Raw genomic sequence first — 26,227 nt, 5'->3', positions numbered from 1 at the left:
ACATTTCAAACCTGTATGACTTTCTTTCTTCCGCAAAACACAAAAGATATTTTGAACCGAACATCTCCGTCCCCATTCACTTATGTGGACACAAAACCAGTGCAAGTGAATGGGTGCCGGTTTACAACATACTTCAAAATATCTTCTTTTTTGCTTTGCGGAAGGAAGAAAGTCATACAGGTTTGAAATGACAAGAGTGTGATTAACTCATGACAGAATTTTCATTTTTGTGTGAACTATCACTTTAAAAACAACTGTCCATAACTCAACAGTGGAAACTATCATACATTATATACAGAATTGCTATTCATTTGAATAAAAAAGGAAGTCCAGGCTTGGGCAAGGTTGCGCATATTTCACATTTATTTCACAGCCGACAAAGTGTTAAGTGTCCACAGACATTAGAAGACACAGGTCCAACACTCAAAGAACTTGAGCACTGAGTACACTACAGCCCATTCATTATGGTATAAAGTGGTTACAGCTGTGTGCTAGACCACAGGTTTATATACAGAGCAAATCAACAAAAATATAGAAGCAATTACAGTAAATACACTTAGTTTATATTGAGATCCTCTGTAAATTTGGAATATTTGGATGGATGACAGGTGTCTATTCAAAGGGATGCTTGGAAAGAAACACAAAAGATCCATAGAGTGAGAGACGCATTTGAACTACAAACCCTATAAATCTCATTGGACTGCAATATGTCTTGTTGCATTGCATGTGTCAAATCCGAGGGTTTGCAAACACTACATGCTTATAGTTGACTGTATTCCTTTATTTCGCTAAAATGATACAACGGAACTATTTTTTAATGTCATTGCTACTCTTGTACTGTATGGAGGTATACATTTGATACATTTCATCTAAAAGCGGAATAAATATGTACAGCATGCTATCATATTCATAGCATTATTAAAGACAAAATGAATACAAATCTGAATCGGGGTACTGAGAGGTATACCTGTTAATATAATGTGAAGACACTTAGATTTACATCTGTTTCATTGAATGTATTATCAAGGTATATTTATACTGCTGCTTGCAGGGTAAAGACCAGAAATGCAAAGACACGATGACTCTTACGTATGTTCAGATAACTCAGTATCACTGCTACATTTGTGCTCTTTGGGTTGGCTAGCCCATGGCACAAAACATCATTTCTCCCACAACAGGATCTTAAAAAGTGCAACATACGGCATGAGCAACATACTGAATGGTTGACTGACCACTAGCATGAGCTCAGATCATACAGCAGATTTCTGAATTGATCAACATACGTTATTGTGTTTTTGGTCTCTAGTTTTACTTCTGCCTATCATTTGAATGGCCTGATAGGAAATGTTTTTCTAGGTATACTCTCTCTTTATAGTCACAAGGCAAAATGTGGATAAAACAAGGGATTCTTTCAACATGTACTGTATGGGTATGCTATAATAAAGGCATCTAAAAAAAACTAAAACAAATGAGCGACCATTTAGCTGAGCTGACGGTGATTAAACAGAAATGTATAAACTTCTGGTTATATATTGTAACACTGGATCTCTTCTTTTAAGACATCTCATTGCCATCACATACCAAGAGAGAGATCCTGGCTTCAATACAGATATTCTATCATAACATTAAGGCCAGGATGACCTGAACATACCATAGCAGCTACAAAAGAGGAACAAGGCAATAAAGATACAGTATTCTCATGAACATGGGCCTCCTGCACAACAGTTTGTTAAGAATTGTGATAAAATCTAAATCTAATCTCCCACATCTAAAGGTTAAAAGTGCTCTGACGGTGTTTCTGTGTATGAGTAACAGAAAAGAAACATTAAAGCAGTGGAGATTCTCTGTAGCACCAGAGCTCTCGTGCAAATTAACTAAACAAATCTGCGAAACAACCAAAGCTTGGTATCAAAAGTGCAAGGTGAAAAATTAAAAGTAACACGCTATAGCGACCTCTCGATAAATCAATTATGTTTATAAAACATATAATGCTTAATAAATAAGTAAACATAATGTAATGTTAAAAAGACATTACAGATGAAAATAAAGAGACAAAAATAAATGTCAGTATGGTAGAAAGTTAGTAGTTTTCCAATGTTGATTTCGGGTTGATGTAACAGACAATTACCAAGTTCAGTTGCATTTCCCTGCAATTGAATTATTGGCAATCATCTAAAACGCAAAAAAGTTCCCTCGAAATAAGCTCTGCATCCCTTGAAAAAGACTGTGGCCAAAACTATAAAACAAGAAGCATCTACTAAAGCCCAGGTAAAAGCGCTTGACATCTACTCTGCAAAAGCACAGAAGAGCACAAAAAGAGCATTGTGTCGCATTTACAAATGAATGCTATAACACTTAGGAGTGGGGTCATGTCTAAATGCTGTTTTGCCATTCTAGTTTTGAGCAATGTTGGGAGAGTGTTGAATATTTGAATATATTTCAATTTAGGTTTGTAACTGACTAAACAGAGCCTGACATACACACATAAACACACTTTGTGAAGCCAGTCGCACAGTCTATAGTTGGCATGGAAAGGAGTGCTAGGGTAGGCAGGCAGCTGAGATAAGGTGGGTATAGGACACTCATGATCACATGACCTAATTACATCACAAGGGCCTGTTAGCTAACTGTATATGTTTTAAGCTGGAGAAAAGTTCACATCCTCATCTGTGATTTTCTTCTGGAAAGCTTAGACCTGTGAGGAGAGACAAATGAGAGTGATGTCAGAATTGATAAACAGCAGAAAAATGGCACACAAAAAAACACAGAGCAGAAAAGAGAACCAGTGGCCTAAAGCATTTCATATATTTCAGAGAGTTTTATTGTTTTTCAAAACAAAAATATCTACGGAAACACATAAATGGAACATTCAATAAATGAAAAAGGGAGCAACAGACATACCATCAACAATTTAACAATCAAATCCATGGGGAAAATATTAGAAGAAAAACATTTCCATGCATCAATAGTAATGGTTTGACCTAATTGCATTAAATGAATAACTAAATGTGTGTCATGTCACCATTTACTGAAGGAATTGAATTCATTCATAGTACTTTAGGCAGTGTATTTGTGTACCTGATGGTTCCTGCCAGCAGTGGGTTGAATGCATACAGCCAGTCATGCATCTCTTTGTCATTGCTGGCTTGGAGGAGAATGTTACGGTGCTCGGTGCACATAGCAAATGTGTAAGGAGCCTACAAAAAGCAGCACATGAATAGATTTGACACAGGGATGCGGTTTCATTTGCTATTATTCGACTCAGTAATAGTGTGTGTAATCTCATTTAAAGCTTACCCTCAACAAGGTCTGCTGATCTTCACTGTACTCCACCTGGGCAGAAGACAGGTTAATGACGGCTCTCTCCACGTTGTCTCTCTCACTGCGGTACAGGTACACATATGGCCGTCGCACTACAATGTAACGCTTCACCCAGCCGTTGGTATGTGTCTCCAGAAAATGTAGATAGCCTTTCTTTGACACAATGGGGCTGCAGACAAAGAGAAAGTTTATATTAGATTAAATTGTTTGTTTGTTTGTTTGTTTATTCATTCTTAACGCCATTCCAGCATCTCAGGCTACATTCCTGGTGAGAACCAGACGATCCATACACAAGTTGGGGGGACAATTTGGAACCTATTAGATTAAATTCCCTATAGTAAAACTATATACTGTAAATTACCTGTAGTAATTTACAACTATTAATAAACTATCAGTTTATTTTAACTATAATTATGTTAACATATTATACTGAATTGTATATTATTAAATATCGGCACCTTGGATGTCCAAATTTGCTGTTTTTCAGGAAATGGAAAAAACACTGTGCTTTTTAATGAATAAATACTGTGTTGTCAAAGTTGACAAGCTCTTTTTAATACTTTTTATCATAAATAAAAATAAATAAAATCAGGAAATATGGAGAGACCAGGTTTCAGAAGGACAGCAGTGGTATACAATATCTGTTAATTTAAAGAGGAAGTACTTAATAACATGATACTAAACAAGTACAGTGTTTGAAAGTCTCCTGTACCTGACTCGGACCTCTTGGATGTTTGGGATAAAGGTGCAGCTCCTGAGTTTTCTCTCTACAGGGCTGAAAGGATCGAGGTCAGGGCTTGAGGCACCAGAGTTAGCCTCAGCTCCTCTGAGAAATGACAACAAAACACAAATTTTGGTTAGATATCAAGAAGATTTTGGTGTTCTGAGACTTGGACATCAACTAATACTTAAAGACCATAAAACGGTTATGAGTGTGACTCAATGACTAACGGGGAACCAGCCCTACAAATGCTGTATTATGTGAGTGCCTTAACAGTGATTAATCTTTTTTTGCTGTTGTTGTTGTTGAGATATACTGACCTGAAGTCTTGACTGCCAAAGTGACCATCCACCAGTGAAGGGCAGGTGGAGGAGGGGGTCAGAGTGCTCAGAGCTGAAGAAGAACTCTCTCTTAAAAGTGATGCTGACATTTCTGACAGCTAACACACACACACACACACACAGGGAGGAAAGAGGACCAGATATTCAAGTTAAGAACATAAAATTCTTAGTCATTATAATCTAAAAAATGGTGTGCTTACCCTTAAAGCATCTATTACTAATCATGCTGCTCTAGTCTAATGAATGAATGATAGAAGTCAACACAAATATTTTAAGTGGAGTAGAAATAAATAAGACACTGCTGAGCGTGAGCAGCAGCAGTGCAGGAGAAAGAGAGAGTAAAATATACAGCAGGCGAGCAAGTGTAAAAGGGAGAGAAAATAAGAATGAGATGTTTTTGAGGGTCTGGATGGACACTAGGACAGTAAAGGCTCACCTTGCTTTCACTGAGACTGCTGCTCACCTGGCTATACTGCCTGTTGAACGTGTGCATGAGCAGTCGTACACACTGCAGAGAGAAGAAGGTGGGGGCAAAACTTTAAGTGACATTCATTTGGAAAGTCGTAGTGTCCAAATTTCAAAACAATGCAACTTGGTGACCTTCCACAATTAAAATATTCAATGCAATAAGTTTTTTAATGCAGATGCTGGATGTTAGGCTTCTGCATGCGTTTTAAAATGATTTAGTTTTGGGTGTGAGAAATTGCTTCCAAATACTTTTCGTCCTTTAGTCACACTGGATTTGTAAATATACCATTATTGTATATATATATTGCATATATATACCAATATACCCACTGTATATACAGCAGGTGGTATTTACCTTGGCAGCCAGTTCCCTCTGTCTCTCATTGGGACTGTCCAGACCCAGACTGACTACTGGGTTCATCGTCATCACGGGGCTGGAGGCCTTAGGTGACTCCATCAAGTCTTTACCACAAAAAGAATCGTGTCCCAGAAACAGAGATGCTTCTAGCTTCTCTCTCAGCAGAAGATAATGCCTGGTCTTCTCCACCTGTGGACACATCACACTTATTTACTTTTCAGAAAACTAAAAAAATCCATTAATGGACAGCATGAAAGGCTCTGACACATTCTGATGGAGCACATTCACTCAGGTCCTTACCTCCTGCAGTAGGCTGAGTTTCTCCAGCTCCCATTGGTGGTCCAGGATGAGGCTGTCGCTGCGGGGCCTCCAGCCCGCCAGGTTCTCCTCTCCACGCACATACGCCACTGAGGTGTCCAGCACCCGTCTGCGTCTCCTTTGCATACCTGAGTCAAACAGCAGGGTTTAAACATGTCAGATTATGTGGTTTTCCAAATAAAGTAATGAATTTGAATTTGCATTCTTACCAGGACTTCCAATGTCTGCCAAATGGCAAAGGCTTAGTTCGTACACTCCGGTCACACGGTTACTAAACCAAAATGTTAACAAGTCATTAGACCTTGCAATACACGCTAACATAAAAAAAACAGAATTCTGTGCAAATGCATGAAAATGACACATGCATTTTCATTCAGATATTGAATCTTGCATCCTAAAGCTGACTTTAACCTCAGGCCTGTGCTCACCTCTCAGAGGGCCTGAAGGCACCCGTGCTGAAGAGGTTGCGAATGGAGCGTGATGCAGGAAGCTTTGCATCTCTGGAGTAGAAGACCATGCAGAAGTCCTTGGTTATAACAGTGGGCTGGGTGCAGTTTTCCATCTAAAGATTACAGCAAAACCCATTAGTAGGAAATGACAGTGTACTAAAAACTGAACTTGGCACTGCGTGTTGTGAATTTACTGACATTTGTGTTGATATTGCTTTGGACGAGACAAATAATCAAAACGATCACCTCAAGGTAAGCAGATAAAGTGATGTAAATTTTCTCTCCGTAGGGGGTGACGCGGTTCAGCAGCAGAGAGTTGTGCATGGAGCTGTCCCACGCTGCTTCAAAGCGGTAAAATGTCCTGAGAAGTAAACAGATCGATGTTGATGTTTAGACTTTGTACTCGATAGTAATCAGAAAGCAATGTATACTGAGCTTAAAAAACATACCTATGGTCAATTCCCAATGACACACTGACAGGAAACAAGAGATCCACCATGTTAGTGAATTAGAATTTGTAAGAGAACTGAGCTATTAGTCTTGTTAGAATGTGAACCTGTCTGTGAAAACCCAGCTCATTTTTTTGTGATTTACTGTTTGCTACATAAAACCATCCTACATAATGTAAAGAACATTCTTTCAAAATAACTTTGATATCTTTAATATTGACTGAGTAAGGCCATGTCAAAGATTGAAATTATAGTGAAATTAAAATCACATTTTGATGCTTGGTATTTCATAAATTGATTATGAGACTTTAGCCTGGATTTCACAGGCAGGGTCACAAATTATAAAGCCATTAATTGTCATTAATGCTACTGCGTTTTAAAAGCTATTTTCATTTAATTATTTTATATAAAGGCAGACCTCAAGAATGTATTATGTTTTCACAAACAATTGTTAATTAAAAGGAGGAAAAATTAGAATCAATATAATTTAGTTATTTTGGTATATTTATATGAATGTCTGTAGCACCTGTCATCATAAGATGGCCGTATGTAGCCTGATGACAGGATGTTGAGAGACAGGATGTTGGGATCTATGATCGTCTCGTCCGCCTCGGGTGTGTTACGGATGCGTCCTGAAACAGAAGAGAAGAGATGCTGAGTCATCTGAAACTCTGCCTGAACATTCACTTGTGCTTTAGTTTAGCAAGCTTTAAATGAGATGAAAGCTGAATGTAAGCAAACACAGGAACATTTACTAACCTATGACCAGCTCTTTAACCTCCTTCCACTCAATGTCATTGCCAGTTTCATGGGCTATAGTGACCGTAATTCTCCTTTGGATCCCCTGTTGGAAGCAAGATAAAAATCCCAACTCTTGAGTTTAAATATGACAAAAAAAGTTATAATTTTAGTTATCATTTGTATCACTATTAATTGAGTTTCACTAGTGCAGTAAATTCTGGGTTACCTGGTGCAACAGGAATGTACCATGGCAGGGCATTCCACCCCTGTGATCAACAACAGCTGGGATGTAGCTGAGAAGGTACGCAAACAGGTACAAGGGTTACATTACTGTACGTATAAATAGCCTGACTGCAATGAGTAACTTACCAAGAACTGATATACATAAGTCGTGAACTTTTATGTGAAACTCACTCTCCATTGGCTTCCAGCTCGCAGATCTCAAAAAAGGTCATAAGGTCGTATTTGGAGTGACAGGGGCCGGCGGTGGAGCGTCTCAGGGTGCTCAGTTTAGTGGCGGGCACTGTGGGGAGACGCAGACAGAGCTCAGAAATAAAACCAGAACCGAAACAAACTCTACAAAACAATGCAAAAGGTCTTACCTGGCTTTGACAAAGGCATAACTCTGGGAAAATGCCTTCTTGTTGGACGTAATGAACTACAAGGAGGTTAAATAGGGGTTAAAAAGGTGACTTGAAGTATTTAAAGAGCATTAAAATGTCATTCTTTACCTGATTAAGTCTTTACACAGAGCAGGGAAGGGCTGTTTTTGGTAGTGTCCGAATACCTCAAAAACGATTGGCTGACTTTTTATGTATTCCACAAAGGACTTGGTGACCTCCACGGTTATCTACAATAGTAGCAAACACATACAGTGCATATAAATCATTTACTCGTAACATGTTGAACACGGTTAGCTATGTATGTTAAGTTACATTTTGCACATGGTAGAATCCCAGAGGAGGCCCTCTGCCCGTGTTCTTCAAGGGTTCAGTGGAAAACGCCTCGTCGTGCCTGTGAATAAAGCTGGAGGACAGAACATATGGTTTTAAATGTAACATTTATTGTTACCTAAGAGATAAATCTATAGATGAATGCAGCATATGCAGGAAACATCTACTCACTTGAACTGGCAGAAGATGTCTGCATACTCAGCTGAGATGCTGGAGGCCTGGAGAACTGTGACTCTGAAGGTGAAGTTGCTGCCAATCTTTAAGTGCTGTAAAGTTTTGTCCTGAGTCACATCGAAAGGACACTCGAGACTGTCCTTCAGAGGACTGTTAGGAACATCAGGAGAGGCTGGAGGGAGCAGCACAGCAGAATATACTGTAAATAGACCTTTCATAAGCAAGACATTTGCATCACTAATATAAAACAAAATTTTACTTTAAAAACGAAAATGTATCATTGTATGGTTACATATAACATATCATGTTGTGGCATGCGCAACATTTTATCAGAAAATCAATATAAGGCCATCCGTTTTTCTAGTTTTCAAGATTACCTGCACAGTTGTTGTTGTTGACCTCATCAGCATTGAGTCCCATGTCTGAGCTTTGTCCTTCTCCTTCTACAATGCGCAGCTCCTCTTGAGATGTGCTTGTGTAAGTCAGCCCACCACTGCATGACTCTGTCTGGAACTGAACAGAATGTGAAACAGAAGTTCTTTAGTAACAAGCCTATTAAAGCGTTTCTGGTTGAACCCAACCATTGAGAATGGACTATAAACAAATAACAGAACCAACCTTCTCAAACTGTTGATCCTCAAATGAGATCTTGGCGGTTCCTGATTGTCGCACACCTGAACCATAATCGGGAGCTTCTTCATCAGCTGTGCAGAAAAAAACTCATGATGGACCTCAATTCTGACACATTTGTCCATTGATAAAATTCCCTGCACAATCCATAACTTGATGGCCTCTCTCTTTTTTTTAACATAATGAAGTTTTCAAATCAAATCAATATTTCATATGCATTTATTTTGTAAGAAGACACATATTTAGTACACAGTGTTGGGTGTAACTAGTTACTAAGTAATTAGTTACTGTAATTAAATTACTTTTCCTTTGAAAAGTAAAGTAAGGGATTACTCTAATTTTTTTCTGTAATTTAATTACAGTTACTTCTGATGTAATTAAACTAAATACTTTGTGTAATATTTGTGTGTGCAATAGTGGAATTGACATCAAAATTCAAAGTCTAACTTTAAAAACCATGCTTTAATGTATTATTCTCACATTTGTAATACTTTGGTCAGTTAATAAGAGTACTTTATGTAGTTTAATATTATTTATTTGAATGAATTAAAAGAGCCCTTTCATGCCTATCCTTGAATCACTCAACTAATCAAGGTTGATGTAGGATATAGAAAGTAATTAGTAATAAGTAATTAAATACTTTTCGGAGAGAGTGATTTGTACAGTAATCTAATTACACTGTTGAATATGTAATTAGTAACTAGTAATTAATTACTTTTTCAGAGTAACTTGCCCAACACTGTTAGTACATTACTTTTATGCATTTGGCAGACACCTTTATCCAAAGTGACTTACAGCACATTCAAGTATATTTGATCAGTATGTGTGTCCTCACCCCACAACCCTTTTCTGTATCCGTTGTGCTACAGGAACATAATTGAACAGGATGATGTAAGACCCTTCTGATCTGTGCTGGGGTTCCAATCATCATACGTGTTGCCCAAATCGCATACTAAAGCCAAAGTCTGTTTACGGAAGTCATACCACTTGGCGGCCATATATGCAACGCCTCCGTGCAGCTATTTATGTCATTGCAAGACAATCTTTAAAGCGCTTTTCTATTACATTTTAGAGTATACATAGTGTAGTGTTAATGTAAGTCGTGTCCACATGCAAATTTACAGCAAAATAAACTGCACTTCATGTATCAGGATGATGCATTTATTTAATTGTAAAAAGTGTGGCTCACTCACGGTTTTAGTTTTTCTTACATAGTGGAAAGATCAGAGGGGCTAACAGGAGCAAAGTTTAAGCCTGCGGAGGTGATTACGCTTCAGTCTGACCGTGACTGAGGTCATTCTGAGCAAAACACGTAACACTGACATCACAAGTACAATGTACAAATTGATTTCATTGACTCGCTTTGTGTCAGGTGTTTGACATCATTTGACCTCATCTGGGAAATCACTTACAGTACACTTCCCATTAGTAAAAACCAGTTGGGTGTTCCCCTAAAGGGATAGTTCACGCAAAATGAAAATTATTTTATCATCTTTACTCACCCTCACTCCATTGACTTCCATTGTATGGACACTAAACCACTGAGACATTTCTCAAAATATCTTCTTTTGTGTTTCACAGAAGAAAGAGTCATACAGGTTTTAAATGACATGTGGGTGAACAAATGATGACTATCCCTCAACAGTAAGTACTACCCTTCTAGATGGTACAGTCCATAGTCGACAATGTTTATGAAGTCATTTGCACGTTTTATCATTTACATATTTTAGCTGGTGAAGTTAATGTAAATTTATTACAGAAAAAAAATTCATTTATATGAAAAAAATATCAATACTGAATCGAACTTTTAGAATCAGACAATTCATTGGAGTACATCGGCGCTGTAGTACGAAAATCATCTTACCAGAAATAGCTTGAACTGCCACTCGGAGGAAGCCCTTGACCTCGCCCTTCTCACTCACAATGGCCACACGGTGCACCAGGGGCACAGGATACAGCAGGTTACTCAGATACACAAACGCCCTATGGGAAATAAAGAGGGTGGGAACAAAAGAGGATTTGAGTCGGTTGATGGGGTAAAAGACATTTAGAGACAAGAACAAATAAGGTTAACATTAATGGGGAAAGGAGCTGAAATGAGAAAAAAATGCCAGTGGTGAAGATCAGCTCAGCAACACTGCCACTAGACAACACAACATCAGACACAAAAAAACAAAACAAGAAGCTGCTCCAGCGAAAGCCAAACATGTGTCCTGCACGTCTGCTGTTCATCTGTGAATGTGCTATTAAAGCCTTCATTCTCAAATATACTACAGAATGGGCCTTGCTCTCTCTGTGGAGGTTGGTGAAGGGTTTCAAGATACATGCATATAGAGCATAACTATACAATAACCTATTTTACAATTTACATTTGTAACTTTTGACTGACAGCACAGTTTAGACTAACTAGGTGGGCAGATTTTATTGAAGTTTCAGTAACTGGTTCAAGAATGTTGTGTCTATGAAACACATAAACACACTAATACACCAAATTTTGGTGACAGACTGGTCTATGTACTGGTCTATACATTCATTCATTCACTTCAAATATGCCCTCTCGACCCCAATGTGTTTTCTGTCACCGCCTCAACGCTCAGAGAGGACTAAGCACGACAGGCGGGGTCAAGAGTGGCAGGAGGTGTGGCCAGAGGGGAGGAGCTTACGACAAGATTGGTGAGGCGCAAATACAGCATGCTCAGATAAACAAAATATTTAGTGAGGAAAATAAACTTCAAATTTGGCTTGTTGGGCCAGATGCAAACTGGAAAGCAAAATATTGAAATGACATTAACATACATGGAGTTTAGCCCATCAACTTAAAAGAGAAATTAACACACGTCACAAATCTTGCACTGAACGTTGCATGTGCGTAAGAAAGTGAAAAGTGAGAGCCAATCCTAAACCGAAATACAAATTTTAGCTCTGGCATGCCCGATTGAGACTGCTGTAGTCGAAACCAGCTCTTTCATCTTGAGCTCTGTAGCATTCAGATTATACAGCTGACTCTCCATAGCACAGAAACGCTGGAACTCTGCTACTTCTTGAGTTTCAGGAAAAACTAGTGTGACATTTAGAATATAGTCATATTGAATTTTTCTGGTATATTCCTGGAATATTATGCTCTGCAACATGCGTAAATCTTTAAAGCCACCCGTGCTGGCCATTTTTGTTTATTAGTCAGTGTTCTTGCATTATGCCCTGCATAAAGTCAACAATGTTTCTCAAAGGTTGCCCCATATAAAAAACAATGAAAATCCACTATGGGACTATGGGACTATGTTTTTTGTTGATGTCCTCTCATTCAATTACTAAACATCTCACAGACTTTGGTTGAATTTTATGTAAATAAATGTTAATAATAAACTTCCATGTGGGCCTGCTTATATGCCCTCATGAAACCAAAGCATATTTGTAATGTACAGTATAATACAAAAGTATACAAAATTATATATTCAATTAAAATATAATAGCATAGTCTATTTTTATAAAAGATGAGCCTAAAAAACGGTAATATACATGACACAAACTGTAAGACAATTTTTCAAGAAATGACATCATGAATGACATTGTATGCATGATGAGATGAAGTAACCAAGTGAGAGATTGTAAGAAAAAAATGTTTAAATTAACTCATGTTAGGGTCAAATATAGACATTTTTAAATAAACCATTATTATTGATCAACCTTTGTGTTTCTCTGTGGGTTTTGCAAATATTTAACCAATAACCACAGTCTTAAAAAGAGCTTGTCAACTTTGACAACTGCGTTTTAAAAAAATACAATGTTTTTTGCGCTTCCTGAAAAGTAACCGTTTTGGAGATACAAGGTTCCTGTCAGCGACCATATTTTCCCCTACCATGGGCGGAAACAACCCAAGAATTTTTAGAGTGTAGGAAGTGGCTAGCAATTTTCTCAGAAAAAAATACAAACGTTTAGCACCCTTCTACAAGACTCATAGTGACCGACCCTGTCTGCGTCTCAGTGTGAAAGAGCTAGTTTCCTCTAACAGCATGCTGCTGAAACCTCACCAACCTGCCCACTAAACTGAACAGAGGCCAGCGGTCGTAAAAGGGGTCCTGGCCATGGCTGGCACCTGGGCAGTGTTCCCTCACACCTTCCTCCTCCTCCTCCTCTCTCCCAAGCTCTGAGCCCAGGTCCTCCAAAAAGAGCTCATCGTCCAGGTCCTCCAACTCCTCCACCTCCACTTTCCCATAATGCCGCTCATCGGCGAGCTCGGTTATGTCAGAGTCGGGATCAGAGAGGGTGGGGGAGAGGGTGGGGTCGCTCATGCGCTCTCTCATGCATGTGTTGAGAATGGGAGTGCTGGTGCAGCCGGAGACACGGGAACTGGGTTAGTACAACACCACACGCACAAGGGTCCCGCACGAGTGCACACGCTCACTCACAAACGTAAGGCATTGTTGTATCTCAGCATTAAACCAGCCGTGAGCTTCCCGATTTGTGTTTAGCTAATAAACACGGTGAGACAAGTGTCCAGCAGGCTGAGCTTTAGTGTTTGGAGTGTCTGAGGGTGCATAGGGGAAATAATGAAAAATCAATGCAAAACCACTTAGTGAAATGTTCACTAAGATGGCTGCACATCGCTCACCATCGCTTAACCCTCATTATAAGCACTATGCAAATCATAAGCAGTTACCAGCTATGTACATTACAGTATGTACAGTGGGAAAACCAGCCCCCGCTCACCCAGCGTTTCAATGCACACCACACAAGCATGATGTATTGATTACTCACCGGCCAACCAGGCGGAACCATGGGAAGCGGTCATAGAAGGGGTCACCGCCAGACATCATGTGGTCACATTCCTCAACTGCAGTACTGGGCACCTCCGCTGCTCGGTCATACATTTCCCTCATCAAATCCAGTCTTTGTCTGCCGATATGACATTAATGCATTACCAAAAGAAGATTGTCAGCAAGATTTATGGAGAATTCCAAATATAACAAAAATCAAATGCTGAGTTCTGTTACTTTTGCATATAGTTTATGTATAAAGTTTATATGTCTATATAGTTTATGTATAAAAACATACACATACCAGCATATATTTAAGAATAATATAAAAAATAATAAACATTTATTTTACGATGCCCTTGTTACACGTTACATGTATTTACTATAGTATTTACTACAAATTATGCGTAATTACATTGAACTAACCCTGAACCAAACCTTAATCCTAATCCAAACCCTATAGTAAATACATGCAGTTACATTGTTATTACTCAGTACTTAAAAGTATAATTACACTGTAACACGGGCACTGTAAAATAAAGTGTAACCACATTTATTTATAATTTTAATTATTGGTAAATATAAAAAGCACATGTAAATATTTCATAAATATGTATACATGTATGTGTATGTTTATAAATACAAAATTAAAATGCCCAGTACACAGACATATATTATGTCAACACAAACTTTTATCCTGGATGAGATTTATCGCGATGAATCATTTGACAGCCCTATTTTCAATCAAACTAAATAAAACTAAAAAATCATAATAAAACTGCAATTTCAAAGCTATCTTTAGGATCTATAATGTATGGAACAGCTGCTAAACGAAACAGTCACTTATTTACAGAAAACAGATGACATGCACTTTTCAGCGAAGCAATACAGAATCACGAGCCATACTCAGGGGACAGACCTTTTATGTCATACTGTATGTTTCCCGAACACCGTATTTTTTCTACACGACTAACTACACAACCACTCTGAGCATTCTGGTCATATTATGTGCACATTTAGGTATCTGATTGTACCTGAGTTTCTCTAGGGTCCAGTAGTGTGTGGCACCATTTTTCTGGTCCTGAACCTCTACGGCTACGATGGTGCGAGGGAACAGTCTTTTCTCCCTGTCTTTGGCTATGCTGGGAGGCAGGAGGTCAGGGGCCAGCGGGGAGTACAGTGTGTCCGTTAACAACACAAACTGAAATTGAACCTGCAGAGGAAAACACATGATATGAATTGTTCATTTATTGTTGTGTGGTTGGTTGAGGTTGAGGTTATCATATCCATAAATCAGGACTTTAATGATATGATGTACCTTTTTCTTCAGCTCTACGCTAATGGCATTAGCCTCTTTGAGGAAAATTGCATTTCCCCAGAGCATGTCTCTGAGCGAGGTGAACTGGTAGAATCGCCATTTACGGAAAGCCCAGAGGGCCAGTTCTGTCTCTCGGTTTGTCCACGGCACTGCAGGACCACAAATATGAACCCATTTTAAGCTAATATCAGTAACATCTAAAACTTCTCAATAAATATTTTCACAACTATTTCATATATATGTTTTGTTAACATAACAAACATTAAATAATGTTTAAATAACGTTTGCTACTGTATATGGATCAGGGTATAACTATGTGTTTTTGACCCACCTTCCTCTTCTGGTTCCTCTTCTTCCTCCGTGGTTTCTGGGTAATATCTGGAGTCAACCTGCCTCTGAAGAGCTTCCAGCTTTCTCTCGTAGTCCTAAAAAACAAAAGGTTCATTTTGGTTTTATTTAGATCTTCCAGTTTGCTTCTCAAAAAGTCTACTGGTTACTAAAAGGCTTACCAGTCTCTGTTGTTCCAGAAGGTTGCTCGCCTCTTCTCTCTCCTTGCGGTACTGTTCCTCAAGCTCCTGTAATCTGGAAGTGACACAACCATCAGAGTAAAGATACAAAGACTAGAAAACTGGTAATAATCTGGGATGCTAAAACCAAGAGACTCTGACTAGTTTCACAGTTATTTTAAGGTGGTTTAGATGGTCTGCCAGCCTGGCCAAATTGTTCAGCTGGTCCGCCTGCTGGTCTTTGAGTCTAACAAGCTTGGCAATGGCAGGAGACCATAACCCCCTTATGTTTGTGCCTTTCAATAAAATTGTTAATGATGTAACAAATTGTAGCAGATGGGCTGATAAATCTTAAGGAGGACAGTTACCTCTGCTCCATCTCTTGCTTCATATCAATCCCTTGTTTATCCAGTAGTTCTCTCTGGGCGAAGGCCCAGTCCACCGGCTCCACAGGTGTTTCTGCACACGGGGTTCTCTCCCTCTCTTGCCGTGCTTGCTCTGGATCATTGAAACGGAACACGTGGCTCTTGCCCATGATGATACGGTTACCTGTAATTGGCAACAGACTGGATTTAAAACTTATTAGAGGGGCCAAAAAGTGCTGTTTCATCAGCCCTTGCGTTTGCTTAAACGCAACTGGTTTTATATCTAGAAGGCAAAGACGCACCTGATCTGAGAACAATAGGCTCTGTCACTCTCTTGCCATTAACATAAGTCTCAGCTCCTTCACAGGGCTCCAATACCACCGTTCCCTCTCCCGAGGCATTTGTGCTACTTGTGAAGATACAGTGCTCGTCTTTGATGAAGTGACCGCTCAGGACAATGTCCTGCCGACTGCTGGCATCCTCACGGCCGACCCTACAGATAAGAAAACCATGTCAGACCAAATCAAAACAAAACAAACTACAAAAATCTATATTAAAAATCTATCAATTTCATTTTCTATTATACATACTGTATGCACCACCTGAAGGTTCACTCTATTATTTTTCTCATGATAAAGGTTTAACGTACAAAGAATACCTTTTTAAATATATTTTTAAATTCATGTAGACTCATATCACCTTAATAAAAGACGTTTTGTTATATATGTAATTATGTAAATAGACAACATTCTTACTTGGTGATTCCATCTTTAATGTAGTACAACAAGCATTCAGACATCAGTGGATCTTCATTTAGATTGACCAAGTGAGGCGTCTGAAACATTAAAATCACAAAGTGTTGGTTTAAGCATTTGACCAAATTGATTTTCTTTTAACACAAACAGCACTAAAAGATTTTCTAACCTTCTTTGGAGAAAAGACTCCAACTGTTCCTCCATCTTCTCTCATCGCCACACCCATTTCAGCCAAAAGTGCTTCCCTAATGGCAAGAGAAGATAATAAACCACACTATCTTTGCAAAAGAAGTACGAGACATTAATAAATGCAGAAACATTTCAAGATGAAATATCTCCCAGTGTTCTCCAACCTTTCCATCCTAATAGCCTCTGTGCGGCGAAGCTTCTCTTCCCAAGTTTCATTGAGTTCTGCAATTATCTTCTCAGTTTCCTAGTTGGAAATTAGGTCAACGTTAAAACCATCAGCAATGGCCCTTATTAATTTATCAAACCATCCGATAATCCTCGGCCTCACCTTCAGCCTCTCAATGGCTTCCTCACTTCCGGGGCTGAACATGATCCGGTCGTGCAGGCTGCTGATGGAGCCAGCTCGGCTGGACAGGGCGGTGAGAGAGGGAGACGGGCTCATTCCTGTCATGGCATTGGTCACTGTGGAGAAATCACCCTTTTGATTGGCAGCCTGGATGCTATTGATATTAGGCTTGTATTTGCACAAGTCTCGCCAAGAATTGGGAATAACTGGTTGGAGAGTCAACGGAAAAAGTTGTGGTAAGAGAAAAAGGGGTAACCATGGAAACAAAGAAGATGGGGAAGGAAGAAGAATAGAAAGTGTCAAAAATAAGGCTCAACAGCTAATTAAAAATGTTATAAAGCTGCAGGGTGCAGGGCAGACAACATAAATCTGTTTTTTTTTTTCTTATAAAGTGACTCAGGATACCAAACAATGGGTTGAAAAAAACTTCCTGCATGCCTCAGTATCTGAACCATGCTTGAAATAATGAGCATGGGGATGAACTGAGCACTCAATGTAGTTTTGATCAGCGACTGCACAGCATGAATGGCCAAGTCAGATAGAGATGACCACATGCCTCTGCTCCACCTCTGGACCATCAGAGCTGTACTGTTTTAAATACAGGGCTGGGGAGTAACGAAATACATGTAACTTAGTTACGTATTTAAAATACAAAATTTCAAAGTATTTCATTACAGTTACTTTTAAATGGGTGGTAATCAAATTACAGTTACATCTGAAAAGTATTTTAGATTACAAAAGGGATTACTTGGAATTTTAATGTCATTTATTTCATTTCAACATTAATATAAACTGTAACAGGTAAATAATTAAACTGCAATTGGTGATTCTCTGACTCTGACAATCTGCAAAAGCATCCTAAACTACAGTTATGCTCATAAGGTTCATACCCCTTGCCGAATATGCAATATTTGAATAATTTTAACAAAATAAGATTAATCTGTGTTCATAGAAATTGCATGCTAATATTATTTAGTCCTGTCCTGATTAAGTGTTTCTTGTTTGAGTACTTTTTTAGGTACTTTTAGGTCACATTTCTGACTTTTTTCTCACAATTGCGAGTTTATAACTCATAATTCTGACTTCTTTTCTTAGAATTGTGGAATATAATGTCCAATGAGGGAAAACTATAAAACTGACATTGTTTAAAATAAGCAGAGGAAAGCCAAGTCCTCTGTTTGGTGATCCTTTTGTTTTATGTACCTTATTAGTATTCCAAAGTATTCTAAAGTATTTAGATCAAGTTACAAAATTTGTGTAATCTAACGAAATATGTTACAGTTTACACATTAAATTATGTATTTGGTAATCTGTAGTGAAATCAATTTTAAAAGTAACCTTCCCAGCCCTGTTTAAATACATGTATTAGTTTAAACTGATTAGTTGAAAAGCTAATAGACTTTGGTGGTCCAGAGATTCCTGCTTAAGCTTTTGTAAGCTGTGAATCTAGAATGGCAAAATACACACATTTAAGGGCAGCTATCCCAGGACCTGCTGTCCGATATGCTGAGAGAAACAGACAGAAAAGACAAATGCTTTAGACATATTTCCAGACCTCTGCCTGACCCTGAGGATCCTAACAGAAGTAGTATAGCAGAACGGTCGCGTCAATTGTCCTGAGAATGTTGGAATGTGAGTGTAAATCTCTAAACACAAGATGAGTTGCTGCTCTTCTATCTGAAGAGTATCACTCACTCTCAATGATGTCTCCAAGACCCTGAGAATAGAGTAGATCCTTCAGACGAGCCACTTCTTCCTTTAGTTCACGCACCAGGCGGTTGTTGGGATCTTCGTTGATGACAGCGTTGCATCGGATCTGCTTGGCACGGTCAGCGTACCTGTGGACAGCGACAGTACATCTAAAACCATCCAAACCAGCATCACAACATTCCAGAACATCCACTGGAGGTGGTTTGCTGATTATGGCCTAGCTGGTCTCCAAGCTGGTACAGTATTTAACAGAAATCCTTCTAAAACCACCAAACCAACTTAAAGGGATGGTTCACCCAAAAATGAAAATTCTGTCATCATTTACTTACCCTCTTGTCATTTCAAATCTGTATGACTTTCTTCTGCTGAACACAAAAGAAGAATGTTGGTAACTGAACAATGGCGGTACCCATTCATTTATATTGTATGGACACAAAACCAATGCAATTCAATGGGCACCGCCGTTGTTCGTTTTCCAGTATTCTTTAAAATCTTTTTGTGTTCTGCAGAAGAAAGAAAGTCATACAGTAAATGATCACAGAATTTTCATGTTTGGGTGAACTATCACTTCAATGACATAGATGTAAGATTTGTATTCAACTCACATTCAATGAAGTTTTGGTATTGGTAGAAATTTTATTGGTATTAGTCAAAGCAGTCTGAGTGAAACCATGTTTTTTACCTGAGAGTACTGAGAGTTTCATCATAGTTTATATCGGCAGGACTTAGAGCTGCTATCATTGCAGTACGCGAGTTACCTCCTGGTTAAAGAAACACAATTTGATATTGAGATCTTGAGAAATGTTTTTAGACCTGAAACTGTTATAACTGCCAAACAAATGTTGTGATACAAGATGCACAAAGTTTTATACCAAGGTTTTCCCTCAGCAGCCATGTCAAAACTGAATCTCTGTATGGAATAAAGCTCTCAACCTTCTTCTTCTTTTTGTTCTGCATGGAGAGCAAAGAAGAGTCAGTCATCGCAGCTGTTGTCATAATGCAAGACTAGCAAAAAAGATTTAACTGTTCCCCACCTTGTTTGGTGCAGAGTCCTGCAAAACAACAAAATAATTTGTTAAATGTTTTCTGTTTTACTGTTTTATTTATATTAAGACAATATCTTAAAGTTCTCACCATCTCAGCTAAACCAGAGATAACTTTGCCCAGTGTTGTTAAGGATTTGTTGATATTAGCTCCTTCCTATAAAAAGGAATGATACACTTTTAATGACGCATTCCTGACCATATAAAATGTCACAATACACAAAAAAGTGACCCACCTTCAGTCTAGTGCCTTTAGCTCCAGTAGAATCAGCCCTCTCGCTTCCTGCCAAGTCGACGAGGCTGATTTTGCTGACCTGTATCCAAAAGGAAATGTTGTGTCTCAGAACAGCAATGCTCTCTAATGCACATATTAGCAAATTCAGCCTCTGTCAAGCTGCCAGCATCCATCAGAAATATGTCCAGTCACCTACTTTGTATTTTAGTGATGCACATTTTCCCAAGTAGAACAATAGTATGCATCGCACCATCACATGAATGTCTGATCAGTAACTTTGATATAGCATACGCTGTACCTTTTCAGAGGTGTTTTCTGACTCGCTGTCATGCCGTTTCTGTGTGAAGATGATGTTGAAAACTGCATGGGAACGGCTGCTTGTCTCGTTCATGTTGGTGGCTGCCACAGTCCTGAGGATAGACAGTATGATGAGCAAAACACAGAAGTACAGAGATACGTATAGTTCTGAAATTAGAACTTTTCTATTCACTATTTCCATATTTAGATGTTTATTTTGCTCACCTGGCTTTGTTGCCAGAGTCCATCAGGTCCTGGATGTCATTGTAAGAAGTTACGGCTAGTTTAGATAAGTCCTCCACATACGGTCCCATTAGCGGATGCTCTCGCACACGCAGGTTCCCTTTGTTCTTTGGGTTCAGCAGATCTCGAACACGCTCACAGTAGATCTCCATATAGCTAACCTAAAAAAATCCAGTCTTGACTTGCTATTTGGACTCCATAGTAAGAATGGTGCCATTTAAACGCATTTATCGTGTGATGTTCTTACCTCAACTGAGTATGACATGCTATTGTCATTATTGTCATTGATCTTGGTAAACAGATCCTCACATAGCTGTCAAAAAAAGATTCAGCGTTAAGAATATGAACGTTTCCCCAGTATCTCAGCTATCTGCTAAAAACTGTATTTATGTATTATAGACATATATAGTGCACTACCAATGGGATGATCCCCTCTTGGTCTTTCTCTTGCTTTCCCATCATGGTATATGACTTTCCTGCGCCAGTTTGCCCATAGGCAAAGATACACACATTATATCCCTCAAAAGCATGCAGAAGCATTTCCTCCCCAATGTCTTTATACACCTGCATCTGACATGCATAGTTGATATCTTCTGGCTGTTCAAGACAGAGAGAGAGACAGACCACATTAAAACACTGTTAAAATGGCTCAAGAACATTTATTATGACTTCGGCTTATAATATAATAACAACAGTACTGAGTGGGACCAGTGTCATGAAAGGAAACTTACAGTTGTGTGTGACCAATAGGAATAGTCAAAGTTGAAGCTTTTGTTGTCCTTTGGCTGTTTTGGGTTTACTATTGCTAGAAAGCAAAGAGAACATGTCTATAAGAATCTTCAATCCATAAAACAAACAGTTCTACATCTTCTCTTGCTTGAGGTTTGCATAGTTGTGCTTGTACTGGATTGTATAAAGCCTGTGGTGTCTCTAATACAAAACATGTTTGTACAAGTGAAGATCATTCTATAAGAAATGAGGGAACAGCATTTCTGTCAATACTTTTATATTTTATATCAACAAATAAATAAGGTTTGGAATTTCTTAGCCAACAAATGCAACAAAATTGTGACTAAACAGTGGTTGCCTCAAAGGCCTTTTGAAATGACCGTAGTCATTTTCAGACGTTTCAGAACTGTTTATTTCTATTCATGCAGTATCCAAAAAAGACAAAGACATGTCAATAGTCATCACAACGTCACCTCATTTCTGCCCTGTTTATCATTTTAAGGCTATGTGTGGCATATGTAGGCATCTCCCACTGGACATGAGTGTATATCATGCATCTCTTGGGCTCCAGGAATGAGGTCATGAACAGCTCTGCAAGTCTGCATCCTCTCACCAGCACAAAGCCATTCAGTGTGTGTGTGACCTCACACTCTGCATCAGCTGACACTGTTTTCCCACTCACAGTGCAACGAGAACAGCAGGACAGTTTTTGGGTGTTGGAAGTGCTCCAAATGTGGGCTGGAAATGCCATAGAATCCGTGTCCCAAACTAACCCTGTTTCTAAGCATGTATCTACCAAAAATCTGTTTTGTTTTTGAGAACAAAAGTATGGCAAATCGAGTCTCGCTCCACTATTCAATGAAAGCAGACCTTTACTGAAAACAAAGGCGTGACATTTGAACAATCTGTAAACTTAGCCATGCGCTAATTGTCTCTCTCATTGGGGTGCTGATGCGAGAATATGAGAATAAATATTTTATTATGGCCATAAATTATTACTACAAGACAATATTTGCACACTGACAAGCAACTGTTATTCAAAATATTATCTGAGAAGTAACGACGTTCAAATGATTGAAATTAGCACTCACTGGTAGTGTTGCCTGACATCTGGATGATACACTTGCTCTCTTTTCCAATCTCTCGGGAATTGAAGGGACGGACCCTCACAGCTACTTTCACCGAGGCAGCTGCCATGATGTCTGAGTGTTGGTGTTCTGTACTACACAGGAATTGATGGGACAAAGCCCAGCCAGGAATCAGAGACCACCTGCAGAAGGAAACATAAAAGGAATCTGAAAAAGCATTTCTCTCTTTCTTATCCATTATCCATAATCAGGGAAAAAGATAAGGGACATGTTTAATGCCTATATTTAAGACGTTCAGCAAATGAATTACTTAATCAGACAATTGTACTGGCAAAGTTACGCCATTGATAATCTAATTTAGGTAATGGAGTTTGCTGGGATCCAGAGCATGACTCATCAGAACTTTTATCACATTCAGTAGATTACTGTACGCATGGTATGAATGTACTTAGCCTATAACCTCTCTGTGTGGGGTGTGTCAAGTTAGATGTAACACATTTAGGTTCAGGACCCATATGGTCTTATCTACAGTCAGACAAAGCAAGCAAATATAAAACAGTAATCATTTTGACTGTAACAAAACCAGGCAGAAGATGGATGAACATTTACTTTGTTCAGAAATACTACTTTAGAAGTAGCCTACTCTACATTTTTCTTCAAGTTTTTTTAAAGAAATGTTCTTTTGTTAACCCACGCCACAGCAGAATAGACTGTTGGACTGTTTGGTGTACATCATGCTGGAGCTCTCAGTTAGAACATGAACATGGATGTTTCTGTCCAAGTTGTGAAATTAATTTATAAATAAATCAATAGTTATTTCAAGAACATCTTAAGGAAAAAAAGCATTTTCATCCTGTTAAATGTAATTGTTAAAGAAAACACTATTATTTTCAATTACATTGGCGCAAAATTGGCTGGCAAAGCCACTGTGGCTCTTATTACAAACAATAACTTGCTGTTAAGAGCACGAATAAAAACCATTGGCAAACCAAACTGTTTGCTAGTGACCGACAGATATATCCAGGAGCGGCAGTGTAATCGTAGCCACAATTTTGAGGATGGACTGTGTCATGTGACTTCAGGCAAAGAAGACTGTTTGAGATGTAGCTTCTGTGAGAGTGCACCCCATACTGACGTTATAGGACAGACATGCTTTCTGTCAATGTAAAGTTTTTTAAAGGGTTATTAAATACTTAACCTCATTGTACGCCAACCCTGATATCTCACGTACAAAACATAGAAAACTGTTCTACCGTGGATAAACCTTCCATTTAAAAGCATGACAAGCAAAAAATGGAATTGGATCAAAGGTGTAAGTAAATTCTTTAATAGTCAAAAAAGTTACAAAAAACAAAGAATGGTTTCAATCAGAACAGTTATATCAGTCCTGTCCTAGTTTCCAACTTCTAACGTAACCTGAATATTGATGTGAATTATTAAAAACGTCCATACAATGCAAAATATGAGGGAAACACGATTTATTACTGATTATTTCATTTAATCTAAAAACTGTTCATTGTAAATGAATGAGAAGTCTATTCCAGTTTATTATTGTCCCTTAAAATGATTCCCCCAATGATTCCAGTATTGAAAATTGTAAAAATAAAAATAATATAGGCCTATAGCCCATAGTCAACATTTCCTATAGCTTTAAATAAATGCGCAATTTGGTCAACATGAATTCATCAGCTGCGCCACTATTTTTATCATATGTGTCCTGAAAATGATTTGCATAAGTGCCATGAAATAATAATAATAATTTACAATACGGATGTTTACAGAGCAAATGTTGTTTACCACAGTCCGTGTAGGCTATTTTACACTGAAAATGGCTGCCGTGCTGTCAGCATCCAGTCATGAATCAGCTGTGACGGACGGGCATTTGCGTCAGCTTCAACCCACCGAGCAAAACAAACGCAATGAAGCCATTTTAGCTATCTTTAGACAAACCACGGATGACAAGTAGCCGTCCTACAACCATGTTACAAAAAAATGTTTTCAAATCTTTAGCTAGGCTACTACTGCGTAGATGCAGTGACCCGCTATCTGAACATCAACCGAGCGACGCGGCAAACGGAAACGCTTCACGAACGCACACACCGCATTATAATCGACACTTCTCACATGAATTGCAGACAGCTTCGCTTACAATTGAAGCGTTTTCTTGTTCGCGTCGTTTAGATAGCGTGTTAAAGTGTGACGCGTCTGTTACTATGGGAGTATTTCCTCAAGTCAGAGCACAGGCAAGCATACATTTCATATCGCCTTCGTGATATTAAATGGGTCACACTGTCAAACACAAGTGCGTATACTGTAATTTCCTCGCATCTTATAAAAACATAAAATATCATATATTATGGTGTATTTATGCATAGTAGCCTAATTAATTCCCTTCATAACAGTTCATTCAATCTGGGTGCTATTGAAAGTAAATGAAGAATAAGGCCTGTATTACATGACATGGCCTCACCCTGCCAACACAAACAGGCGGATGCATCCTTCAGCACTGTGACTGTAAATACTGTACCTGAGATGAATAGCAACTAAATGTTTGGCTAAATGTCCTCTGATATCCCAAAATAATGGAAATCTGTCCTTTATAATATATAAAAATTGTTACATTATAACAGTACAGCACCAAATTGTAAAAATATCCATTGTCTCTTATGACAATTCTTTTTTAAAAACATCTCAAGGGCATTTTTTTGCCTACTGTTTTGTATTTCAAGTCTTTTTCTATTTCATCCTTGGTGTGGCTTGCGGGACAAGACAACAGTCGAATAGTGCACCACCCTCCTCCTCAAGCACGAAAACACTATTATAAAACCATAAATCATACCAGACAAAAAATGAAATTCTCACCAACCTGATTCCTTATAGCGATGTCCTGTTGAGATTGTAGACAGCAGTAAGTTATTCCATCGAGCCTGCTTCTCGGATCCACCGTGTTCTTCCTCTCCAAGTCTTTTATTTTTTCCTATAGGCTCCCAGCCTCTCCCTAGTTCAGCAACATCAATGCAGGTGGAGCCCCCCCTGGCAAGACCGTCAGACTGAGAGAGTCTGGTTTTGCAGGGCCTGGTACGCAGTGGCGCGTCAGGAGGGGGGAGAGCAAGCTACGTCAAGTTTATACGAGGGGAGGGTTAAATGAGGTGGGGATGTGTATAGAGAGCAAGAGAGAGTGTTTCTTTAGCCTAACACAAAATGGCTGTTATGGTGGAGCCAAGGATGCTGATCAGCCGTGAGATGCTGATGACATCATCAGTGTGGGAGCAGGCAGCACTGATGCAGCAGAGGGAGTGGGAGGGGTAGAGAAAGAGAGAGAGAGAGAGAGAGAGAGAGAGAGAGAGAGAGAGAGAGAGAGAGAGAGAGAAAGAACAAAGGGGAGGGAGGAAAGGGCAGAGTGGTAATAATGGTAGGAGGCTGGTAAAAAAACACAGTCATGGATTAGCTTGCATGTCTTCAAATGTAAACCACACATAAATATGTGGATTTCAGTTCTTGTGCTCAGCCAGTATAGGGTTTGTTTATCAGCATGCATGACACGCACTTCAATGGACTCATTATGAAGGGCTCAGGCTTCCAGCTGGCCTTATGCAAAGAGATGAACAACACTAAATAATACAAAAAGACTTTATCAGTGTTATACAGCCATGGAAACCATTAAAAGACTGTTCCAAATTTTCATTTAATCAGCAGCTCTAGATGTATTGTGGCAATTCCAGACCA

General features: G+C 38.8%; 1 protein-coding gene across 9 annotated transcripts; it reads right to left on the bottom strand.

Annotated features, from left to right (window-relative positions):
• Positions 1-340: 340 nt before the first annotated feature.
• Positions 341-25,737, bottom strand: kif1ab (kinesin family member 1Ab). Of its 9 annotated transcripts, none has more exons than XM_057333326.1 (49): positions 25,368-25,737; positions 22,505-22,683; positions 21,416-21,489; positions 21,102-21,281; positions 20,932-20,997; positions 20,667-20,845; positions 20,443-20,554; positions 20,146-20,223; positions 20,001-20,066; positions 19,901-19,918; positions 19,739-19,817; positions 19,549-19,627; positions 18,852-18,994; positions 18,624-18,662; positions 17,139-17,362; positions 16,975-17,054; positions 16,791-16,866; positions 16,622-16,701; positions 16,169-16,359; positions 15,870-16,050; positions 15,505-15,577; positions 15,327-15,420; positions 14,996-15,144; positions 14,712-14,890; positions 13,679-13,816; positions 12,956-13,246; positions 10,788-10,906; positions 8,912-8,997; positions 8,671-8,806; positions 8,291-8,465; positions 8,102-8,192; positions 7,898-8,016; positions 7,769-7,824; positions 7,581-7,689; positions 7,393-7,459; positions 7,185-7,269; positions 6,952-7,057; positions 6,426-6,449; positions 6,223-6,337; positions 5,956-6,089; positions 5,737-5,798; positions 5,510-5,655; positions 5,207-5,398; positions 4,820-4,891; positions 4,363-4,481; positions 4,034-4,147; positions 3,298-3,490; positions 3,079-3,197; positions 341-2,695 (listed from the first exon to the last, which is right to left on the bottom strand). In XM_057333326.1, the coding sequence occupies exons 2-49, from the start codon at positions 22,608-22,610 to the stop codon at positions 2,656-2,658; spliced, it is 5,454 nt and encodes a 1,817-aa protein (XP_057189309.1). In that variant the 5' UTR covers positions 22,611-22,683; positions 25,368-25,737; the 3' UTR covers positions 341-2,655. The 9 variants fall into 9 exon arrangements, with proteins under 9 accessions (XP_057189309.1, XP_057189310.1, XP_057189316.1 ...); XM_057333327.1 differs by having other exon boundaries at positions 17,139-17,272; positions 25,368-25,736; XM_057333333.1 differs by lacking the exon at positions 6,426-6,449.
• Between the last annotated feature and the right edge of the window lie 490 nt (positions 25,738-26,227).

Source organism: Triplophysa rosa, linkage group LG5 (genome assembly GCF_024868665.1).
Source record: "Triplophysa rosa linkage group LG5, Trosa_1v2, whole genome shotgun sequence".
Lineage (NCBI taxonomy): Eukaryota > Metazoa > Chordata > Actinopteri > Cypriniformes > Nemacheilidae > Triplophysa > Triplophysa rosa.
The sequence above is the reverse complement of the archived record's forward strand: the minus strand, read 5'-3'. Positions and strand labels throughout refer to the sequence as shown.

What these genes read in the sequence shown, in the direction of transcription:
- kif1ab (XM_057333326.1), bottom strand. Translation starts at nt 22,610, where the DNA reads ATGGCAGCTGCCTCGGTGAAAGTAGCTGTGAGGGTCCGTCCCTTCAAT. An exon ending in ATTAAAGATGGAATCACCAA is followed by an intron (nt 16,360 to 16,621) that starts GTAAGAATGTTG and finishes TCTTATCTGTAG; the next exon opens with GGTCGGCCGTGAGGATGCCA. An exon ending in GACATCTTCTGCCAGTTCAA is followed by an intron (nt 8,193 to 8,290) that starts GTGAGTAGATGT and finishes TCTGTCCTCCAG; the next exon opens with CTTTATTCACAGGCACGACG.